The sequence below is a fragment of the Terrapene carolina genome, unplaced genomic scaffold, assembly GCF_002925995.2.
Source record: "Terrapene carolina triunguis isolate 2854851 unplaced genomic scaffold, T_m_triunguis-2.0 Scaffold113, whole genome shotgun sequence".
NCBI lineage: Eukaryota > Metazoa > Chordata > Testudines > Emydidae > Terrapene > Terrapene triunguis.
The window spans coordinates 1,664,650-1,675,575 of record NW_020664464.1 but is presented as its reverse complement, the minus strand read 5'-3'; the positions used below and the strand labels follow the sequence as shown (position 1 = coordinate 1,675,575).

The following is a 10,926-nucleotide window of genomic DNA, read 5'->3' as shown; positions in this document are numbered from 1 at the left end:
CAGAATTAGTCCCAGGTGTACTCAACTAGGCTCCACTGGCTCCACTGAGAGGCAGCTACCTTGTTTCAGGGGATTAGTCCCAGTCCTTATCAGAAGGAACATGCACCCTGTGATATAGTGAAATGTGGCTACTCTCATGAGTAAAGTTAATCTCTTGCATGTTAGGTGTTAGCAGGATCAAGGCCAAAGACTGGAGAACTAGAAAGCGCAAACTCCTTCAGTTAAAATAATGCCTTTTTGGAAATCAAGACTATTAGTTACTAAAGAAGATTAACTACAAACTACAGGTATCAGTAGGTGTTTTATTGTCAAACAAATATAAACTGGTACTTTCAATCCCTGATGTCTTGTTTTGAAGATAAAAGCTTATTTCCTTCATCTTTTTTAAAGTTGTAAATATGGGATTATAAAACAAAACCCAAAACCACAGCAATAAATTAAGATAAAGAAAAGGGAAAAAAAGCAAACAAATCACCCAGAATGAGAAAAGTTAGAAGCAACAGCAAAATTCTAAAGTGAATTCAAAGTAAATTTTCCTTTTAAAAGGGAGTTTTTCTTTTGCACACAAAATAAAATAGCAGCAAAGAAAGAAGATAAATACAAGTGCACTCATGTCCCTCTGGAACTTCTTTTTATTAACCAAAACAGTAGTATTCATCAGACTCAATTTTGGGATGCTTATGCAGGGTCTGTGAGTCCTCTAGAATAGAAGTATCAGTGAACTGTTCCATATCTGAAGGTGTGTGGTGACCTGGGACGTCATCCACCAAAGTGTCCAGATAACTCCCCACTGATATTCCATCCAGTCCATCACTACAGTCTTGTAAACTGTTATAGCTGCCTTGCAGGGAGGTCTCCTGACTTTCCAGCAAGCTGCAAAGGCTGCCACTCAAACTACTACCTCTGCTGATGATGGCTCCCTTCTCTTCAATCACCCACTTTATTGATTCAATGCTTTCGTTGATGATGAGCAGCTGGCGCATGAGCCTGACGTCAGTGGCTCGGAGATTAACCTACATGGTAAAACAACAACAAAAATCAATGTTATTGTATTTTTTAAACAAATGGGTGTGAAATCAATTTAAACAATAGCAGGCTGTGACCAAAAGGAGAGCTAAAAAGTAAATGATAGCAGATTTCATGCTTGAAATCTGGATTTGATATTTTTAATAAAGCAGTAGTGAATACTAACTTTTGAGAGATATTATTCCATGTCAATATTCCACTATAACATACTTACAATCAGTACCTTTGCACTTTCTAATTGTCCTGGGCTATACAATAATATAGGGCCCAATCCAACTCCAGCTGAAGTCGATGAGATCCTTTCCATTTACTTCAGGGGGAGTTAAGCCCTTATAGACATTTAATAGAAACTAATCTTACTTCATTTTTAAATTAGTCCACCACAGGACTCATCGGAATACTGGTGAAATGTTATTGGAAGCGTCGCTAACATTTAAAGGAATGGTATTTTTGAGTGTGTCTTAATTTCCTTCGGGTTTCAAAGAAACAGGACATAAATTCAACCTTTTACCTATAAACACACTAAATGTAGGCCACTTATTATATGTACAAAACTTGCATTCTCCTGCACTCTATTTATCCAGAGCCTTTCTTATTGGTACTGTAACTGAGAGTTGACTAAGTCCTCAACTGTGCATAAGTTGTGAGGAAGGCTTGCAGTACATTGACACTCAAAGCATATCTGAGTTCAGGCTGCAAGTTTCAGTATCAATATTTCAGTTAAAAAGCTGGCTTAGCTGGGATGTGAATCCTAAATTAATTATATAGTCTCAGTTACTGCCACTAGACATGCACAGAAACACATATATACGCCAAAGACAGTACTGTTCTGTGACTTACAAGCAGCCAAACAAGTTTTAAATAGAGTTGTAAGTTTTGGTGGCTGCAAGAGAATGGAACTAAACAGCTTTGCCGAGTAAAGCAGGAGGAGGAACAAAAATTGAGCAAAGTTTCCTCTGTCTATGAAACTTATCACCGAAAAAGAGGCAGTATCACTCATTGGATAGGGCACTGCCGGTGGGTCAGGAGTTCAGGTTCTAATTCCTGGCTCTGCCACTGAACTGCTTCGTGACTTTGGAGCTTGAAGTCATTTTTCCTCTTTGTCCTTCAGTTTCCCCTCCCACCTTTTGGCTCTTACTACATGTATGTACAGTGCCTAGCACAATGGTGCCCCAACCATGGTTGGGGCCTCTAGGCACTACCATAACACATACACACACACACACACACAATGCCTAATAATTAACTGAAAGTAAAATAATTAAATTGCTGGCATTGCAGATTATTTTTAAAATCAGGTCAGGTGAAGCTTATTTATCCAGCAGCTCACTAGTGATGGATTTAAACAAAGTAAATAAAAAGCCTGCATGGCATCTTATCTATGCTCTGACAACAATTTAACTGTATTGGTTGGCACAAACTATTGAAATGTCCGTGGCTCAAGCACAATGGACTGCTGTAGTGGTACATTTCAGTGGGAATATCAACATTTAGTTTCTGTTTCCTTAAAACCCAATTAAAAGTTACAATTATTGTTTGAATGTGGGAATTTGAGCAATCCAGGGAATTATGATATAGCACAGGTGTTTGTTGCCTTACCATGGGAGGGGTTGTTAAAAACAAAAATATATTCTTTGGCAGGATTGATCAGAACCAGAATCAGGCTTGCCAAGAACTGCAAGATTTTTCTTCACTTGGAAATAATAAAACCACAGTTGTCACATGAAACAGATACATTGAATATGAAGGTCAGAGAGGCCAACAAGACTTTTGTCTAAATTCAAAAGTCTAAATTCATGGGCACCTGACATTATCAGAACTGTCTTTCCTAACTTCCTCTAACTGGTATTTCCCAGATGATACCATGAAGTTGGCCTATACTGATAAGTAATAATATTCGTGGCAGGTCAGGTGGAGGGGCAACAGTATCTGATAGTAACAGTTCCTGGAAATATCAAATAGAACAGCAAGGGTTCAGGTTGCACCACGAGGGTAGGCTGGCAATTTCAGGGATGCCTATGTGCAAAGCAATCCTTGGGTGGGCCAAATTTTCCATTGCCTTACACCCTTTGTAGTTATTTACATCTGTACAAAATGAGAGGACGGTGGTTTTAAAATGCTACTAATCACAATCTATATATACCAGTGAGGTGATTCTCTGCTTCCCTAAAATGTATGTACTTGGAGTTAGAGCTATCATAGAGACCCTGTCTCCAGCCCAGTATAAGAAAGATGTCTGGAGGTAGAGTTAAGTAAAAATATCTGTATCCTGATTTTTGGCCTCAGTGTCTGGGTACGATTGAAATAATTGGTTTGTGCAAAGTACAGAAGTCCTCAGTTTCTCCCAATTCCTGTATTAATGTAATGTAAGGGTGGGAAAACTACAGCCCATGGGCTGCATCTGGTCTGTCAGACATTTTAATCTGGCCCTCAAGCTCCCGCTGGAGAGCAGAGTCTAGGGCTTGCCCTGTTCCGGTGCTCCAGCCGGAGAGCGGGGTCGGGAGCTTGCTCCGCATATGCTGTGGCTCTGCGTGGCTCCTAGAAGCAGTGACATGTCCCCGCTCCAGCTCCTACGCGTAGGGGCAGCCAGGGGGCTCTGCACAAGCTGCCCCCGCCCCAAGCGCCACTCCCACAGCTCCTATTGGCTAGGAACTGCGGCCAATGGGAGCTGCCTGGTCAGCGCCATATCTCCACGTAGGAGCTGGAGGGGGGACATGCTGCTGCTTCCAGGAGGTGCGGGGGCAGCGCCTGTGGACAGGGCAGTGCACAGAGCCGCCTGGCCGTGCCGCCGTGTAGGAGCCGGAGGAGAGACATGCCGTTGCTTCCAGGAGCTCCTTGACCTCCTTCCGTGCCCCAACCCCCTACCCCAGCCCTGAGCCCCCTCCTACACCCCAAGCTCCTCATCCCCAGCCTCACCCCGCACCTCAACCCCCTGCCCCAGCCTGCAGCCCCCTCCCGCACCTTCAACTCCTCATTTCTGGCCCCACCACAGAGCCCACATTCCCAGCTGGAGCCCTCACCCCCCCACACACCCCACCGCCCAATTTCGTGAGCATTCATGGCCTGCCATATAATTTCCATACCCAGATGTGGCCCTTGGGGCAAAAAGTTTGCCCACTCCGATGTAATGAATAGTACTTCCCTTGCAAAAAGTCAGTTTTTCCCTTGTAAAGAAACATACATTCCTAAGCTATACTTTAAAATACTCTTCATATAATGTAAAAATATTCTACATATAAAATCATCTCTTTTCATGTAATCTGTGAAAGTTTTATGAGGCTTTGATGGTTCTCAGGATGCCTAGGACTGAGAGTCACCTTGTTACCACCCTGCCTCCAGCAAGAGGGAGCATTCCCCTGACACTGCCAGCCCTTCCCAGCCACACAAACTCTCTTCTCTCGGCTATGCCATCTCTTTCTTTGCCTTGCAGGTTAACAGGTGTACCTCAGTGCCCAAGCCTCTTTGTATTCAAGCCCCTGTAGTATTCAGCCCTTTATCCATGAACACTCACAGAATTACCAGGTCAGCTGTCCCCAAAAGGAACAGTGTACACAACAGCATGGATGCTTTAATTTAGGATCAGCTTCTTGTTCAATATTACAGCATTTACATATGTTTAAAGTTAAAACAGTAAGTTTATTAACAAAGAACAGAGATTCAAAGATTCAAGTGAGTAGGGATAATGGAAGCAGAAGGGTTACATATAAACCAAAATCATAAATTTAATCTCAAGGAAGTGTGTTAAATTAACAAGCTAACCTTCTGTCTAGGGAAGTTTTATCTGACCCCAAATGTCTTTTGCAGAGTTTCCAACCAAGGCTGATTGGGATCCTGTTTTCATGAATGTAAACGCACCATCCGTTTACTTCTTTGGTGCAGGATAAAGGGGTGTCTTCTTGCCTTCTAATTACATCCCCAAAGTTCATTATCTTTGCACATAGCCAGACTAACCCCTATGGCTTGTTTCCAGCACTCCACCCCTCCCCCACACTCCTTTCCTGTTGACTCTATACATAAATGGAGCTTCCATTGTGTTGCTTACAATGCTTATCTGTATGGCTGACATAGAGACAGGTGAATGAACATCCTTTGACCTGAAATCTGTTTGTCAGCTCTGCCTTGGACACAGATTTATTTATGCAACTCCTTAAATATCTTCTGTACATACACCTCACAACAGTTATGGGGATCAATATGACCTAAGATTTTATTTAGAGACCTCACATGACATCATTTATGGATAATTCCCATGCGCGTGGTGTCATCGGTGTAATGAATTTGCCAGGCTGGTAAGGCTTTGCTGTTACAGAACAGTGAACCCTTTTCTAGCTGGAACCCATGGGCCTTTGTCAGAGGACTCTTGTGGTTAAAGCACAGATAGACTCTGAGGATCTGGTTTCAGTCCTTGATTGTGCCACAAACTTCCTTGTGACCTTAGAATTTAGGTAACTTGGCTTTCTGTAAAATGCAGATAATAGAGAATTTCCTTACATGCTGGGAAGATATATTCCTTAATACCTGGGCAGTGCTCAGATTCTACAGTGAATAGGGCCATATAAGTAAATAAATAAATAAAAATTTATTCCTAGATTCCAAGGCCAGAAGGAACCATTGTGATCATCTAGTCCAACCTCTTGTATAAGTCCTACAGGCCATAGAACTTTGCCAAAATAATTCCTAGAGCATAACTTTTAGAAAAACATCCAGTCTTGATTTAAAAATTGCCCATGGAGAATTCACCACAACTCTTGGTAAATTGTTCAAATAGTTAGTTACTCTTACTGTTAAAAATTTACACCTTGTTTCCACTCTGAATTTGTCTAGCTTCACTCCTGCCATTGGATCATGTTATAACTTTCAGTGTTAGACTGAAGAAGCCATTATTAAATATTTGTTCTCCAGGGAACTACTTGCAGACTATAATCAAGTTACCCCTTAATTTTCTCTTTGTTAAGCTAAATAGACTGAGCTCCTTGAGTCTATGACTCCTGGTTTTCTAAACTTTTCTCATAGCTCTTCTCTGAACCCTCTCCAGTTTATCAACATCCTTCTTAAACTGTAGGCACCAGAACTGGAGATAGTATTCCAGCAGCAGTTATACTAGTGCCAAGAACACAGGTGAAATAACCTGTCTACTCCTACATGAGACTCCCCTGTTTCTTATGCATCCAAGGATTGCATTAGCCCTTTTGGCCACAGCATTGCACTAGGAACTCATGTTCAGCTGATTATCCACCATGATTCCCCAAATCTATTTCAAGGTCACTGTTTCCCAGAATAGTCCCCCACATTGTGTAAGCATGGCCTACATTCTTTGTTCCTAGATGCCATATTACATTTTGCCATACTAAAATATATATTGTTTGGTACATAAATGTAAAGTGGTGTTTTCAGAAGCACTCAGCATTGGCCTTACTCTGGGCCCATTGAAGCTGATCATTCCCATCAGCTTCAGTGGGAACAGAGTTAAGCTGAGGTGAATGCTTCTGAGAATCCCAACCATTGCATACTGCAGATAGAAGATTTGTATATTTACAGTCATATAGGTCCTTGATTCTGGAAACATATGCATGTGTTTAATATTACACTCGCATGTGAGTAGTCCCACTGATTTCAAGTGAACTATTCATGTGGGCACCAGGGCCATAGTTCATAAAATATAATAGGCATAAGAATCCCATGCAACTGATAAAATCTACTAAAATCAAATAAAGGAAAATGTATAAAATATTAGTACATTGATAATATTGTCTCTCTATATAAATTATGTTTGTCCCAATGAGTTTAGTATAGTTTACCAAATAGGTCTATAAATGTATATATTTAAAATATTAAGAAATTTAGTGAAAATGTACATTTTTTATAACTGTAAATGTGTTTCCTCCATATGAGTTAACATGTCAATTTTTGTGAAGGTTAATTCTGAAATGATATATACACTACTGTCTGTAAATGTCCATATTTAAAATAGAGTTTCATTCAACTAAGAAATAAAAAGGAAAATGAATAAAATCTGTCATGCCAGGCAACACGCATTTTACCTTGTTCTCCAAATTCATAATTTCAGTACAGGAATATCGCATCACCATTGTTAATCTACAACGGCCTGGAAAGGAATCCATACTCTGAGGAATTGAATGCTTTATCTTATTTTTGCAAGGCTACTTTCTGGACTTGATTTTTCCGTACATATTTTTAATTGCAAATCCTTCAAAATATACTAAGTTATATTACCTCAAAACCCCCCTCTTTCAATAAATCCTTGTTCTGTTAGTACAACAGACATTTCAAAAGCTTCTCTAGATCTTATATCCCTGAATTTCAGAGCCTGTTTAACTCTTATGCACTCCTCCCCGCCCTCTCCCATCTTAGAATGACTTTAGAATTATCCTCATGGCAGTATCACAAGCATTATTAAGTTAATGGATCTGGGACTCTGCAAGGCAATATTGCCAATCACAACTTTAATCATATTTTCCACCCATCATTATTTTTATGTGATGTTTTGAAATCAGAGATTCATGATTTCCCAGCCCTCCTGCCTAAGCAGTCTCCTCCGCTCCCACCAATAAATCACTGCAAGACATCTGCCTGGACTACTGGGCTGCTATTGTGACAATAGCAAATCACCCCCCATATGTAATGCAAGCTTGTTGAAACTGAGCAAATTTAGGAAACAGGAATTTCCCTGAAGGCTAGTTAAATACAGTGCCAAACACCATGAACATCAATAAAGTTACTGATGTAATGGTTTCTTCTTGATAAATTAGAAGATTTATGTATTTCAAAACTAGTTAACAGGAAGCCCGTTGTTGCCATAATTACATCCATAGCTTCAGCATTTGTGCAGAACAGCCTACTTAGTAGCAATTCTTTGCATTCTTGCTGACTTGCACACTCTCCCTACAAACCATCACTTACTCCCAAGTGGCTCATACCAAGGTTGTACTTTTCCCAAAGCAAACACAAAAGGTGGCCCACACAATACTTTCTTTCCTCAATGGGGTTTATTTCATCAGATAACAAAGTGCTACCTGTGGCATTCTTGCCACTTATATCTACTTTAGTCCAGACAATCACATTAGTTTGTATGCAGTCATGTGGTTTTAGCCAATGTAACTATAGTGGTAAACAAATAAAATGAAAGAAGATTCAATTAATGCGACTAAAGGAAATATAATCCCATCATGTTTGACAGCTCCATTTATTACAACGCTGTAACAGATGCATTTCACAGAGACAAACTGAACAGATTGGATTCATATCTAAAACTACTTTAGAAAAGCTTCTACAGCTGCTCTGATGAGTTAACAGCAGTGCATAGCACGGGCTGGGAAAAATTCAGATGAGTGGGTACCAGTTTTCTGGCAAATAGTTGTTGTCTTGTCCTCCTCGATAGCGTGCAACAAGGGCTATAGGCTGGCCCTTACGACCTGTCACTTAATTTGATGTCATCCCCAAGGAAGGCTCTTCAAATGCTCTCCTAGCTAACTGTAAACAATCAGCCAACATCAAAACAGATACATGAGTTGGAGGGAGTGAAACAAAATTATGAAACAAACAAACAAACAAACAATCTGGTGACTCCCTTCCATTTTCAGTTTAAGCCACTCACATATAAGATTGAAGAAAACCTTTCTTTGCAGAACAATGAGAATATATATTTTTAAAGGGTTTATAGAAGAAAACTATTTCTGCTGGAAAGTGACTACAGTGAGTTAGGGATTGATTCTGATTTATATCAGTTTTAAAATCAAGCTCATAATGTCTACAGCTGCTAGAAAAGGCCATTGGCAATCAATGCTTAGCCTATGGTTTTCTGAATACGGCACACTACAAATTCCCTTCTATACATGGTATTACTAAATCCTTAGAAATATTTTTGATCTTTTTCAATATTCTACCACTCCTTTGTTTTAGTTGATGAAGCGATGTGACCATTTTTGCCAAGAGCAGAGTTACAGCAGTATTAATGGTAGCTATAAGTGTACTTTAATTACAAATAATGTGTTTAACTTTAAATTTCACAACACTTGGCTTTATTGTGTGTGCCCTATAGTGTGGATGGCAAGTATATAAAACAGGAGATGGGCAAGGAAGTGTGACACCATGTTGCCCTAAAGCCAAATCCTCTGTCCGGAGTGCATCCCAAGTAAATCAGGTGAGTGTTGGGAAACTTTGTGGGGATATAGGGGGAGGAAACCCATCGCTGGCCTAGAGCTGAACAGTACCAGTCCTGTCCCTTATAATTTTGGAGAGACATCCTACATTTTGTGGAGGGGGAAGGGAAAGATTAGCAAAACATGGTGGCTGGTTAAAAGCAGATCAAAGGTTTGGAGTGTGAGAAGTAGTTCTGGGGAGAAGGATTAGTGGGCAGAGGGTAGGTAAACTGGACACAGATGCAATTTTCTTCCATTTTGAGAAATAGTTCCCAGTTCCAATGACATTTCCCATTTTATGTACAGAGAATCTCAAACCAGCAGAATCTTTCAAAATAGAAGCAACATTTTAAATGCAACCACTGTAGTTAAAAATGTAAATATCTTATCTCCTAGAGCTGGAAGGGACCTTGAAAGGTCATTGAGTCTAGCCCCCTACCTTCACTAGCAGGATCAAGTACTGATTTTGCCCCAGATCCCTAAGTGGCCCCTTCAAGGATTGAACTCACACCCCTGGGTTTAGCAGGCCAATGCTCAAGCCACTGAGCTATCCCTTCCCCCCTCAGCTAAAGTATTAGAATTAGTTATGGTAGTTTTCCTTTCATATTTTTTCTTTCGTGGTGGGTGTAAAATATGTGAGTCTCAACTTTCTTACCCTAATTGTTCTAGTTCCTTTGTTATCCACATTGAACAATTTGCTGGCACCATCTATGGATATCTCCCTCTTTATTTTTTCTACTGGGTTAGCCCTGCTTTCCTTGGAATTGAATCTCAATATATTTCAAGTTTGCCAAGCCTTTTAAAAAAATATTTTAACAATAAATCAACATTGAAAAAGTTACCTTACTCTGAGCTTTATGAGTCCTCTCCATTTCCTAGCAAAAACAATTAAGCATACTCTGTTTTTCCTGATATTAATTTTCCCACTACAAAAATTCTCATGTGGTAGCAATTTAGTGTAGTTTAGTTCATTGATTTGTCTTCTCTTCTGGGTAATGGAAGAAATCATCTACACCTAAGCAATATACGCTGTTTGAAAATATGTGATCTGACCAGCTAAAAGACCAACCACAGACAGCATATCGAACCCACCAACAGCAACACATAAGCCAGTCCTTGGCAGACTATGTATATCACAAATTGAAATCTACAGAAATTAATAGACTCAAATTCAGACCCAGTGTATTTGAGTACAATTCTGTTGAAGTCACTGGAGTTACATTTGTTTAGAACAAGGATGAATTTGGCCAATAAATCATGAAACCAGCATTCTTCATTTACAAAGTGACAACCACAAGCATGGCACTAAATCCTGTACTTGTAGGTGAATGGACTCTGTGAGCAATTGTTTAATATTTATACTACAATAGTGTCCAGAAGTGCTGGTCAGGAGAGGTTCCCCATTGTGCTAGGTGCTGTACAAACACAACCACCACATCCTGTACAGCTTATAGTGTAGGTGGTCTTACATACCTTTCACTATTATGATCCAACTGTGATTCTATTACTAATATCTCACTACGTAATATAGTCAGCTGAGTCTCTCCCCTTTCCCCACAGAATGCTGAGTGCTGCTATTAATATTATCTTGCATTTGTATAGTCCATTACATCTGAGGATCTGAAACTATCTTTAATTAATTTAGCCTCATAATGCTCATGTGAGGTAGAGAAATATTATTATCCCTTTTATTACTTATGAAAAAGGAGGCATGGAGATGTTTAAGCATGAAAGTTAGTCC

At 39.9% G+C, this 10,926-nt stretch overlaps 1 protein-coding gene across 1 annotated transcript in view; it reads right to left on the bottom strand.

The window, feature by feature from the left end:
- Positions 1-288: 288 nt before the first annotated feature.
- The window catches only part of LURAP1L (leucine rich adaptor protein 1 like), a 28,314-nt gene continuing 17,676 nt past the window's right edge, over positions 289-10,926 (bottom strand). Inside the window, exon 2 of the mRNA XM_024211076.3 lies at positions 289-1,013. Coding sequence (XP_024066844.1) covers positions 636-1,013 — 378 coding nt within the window. The 3' untranslated portion in view covers positions 289-635. The remainder of the gene's footprint in view (positions 1,014-10,926) is intronic.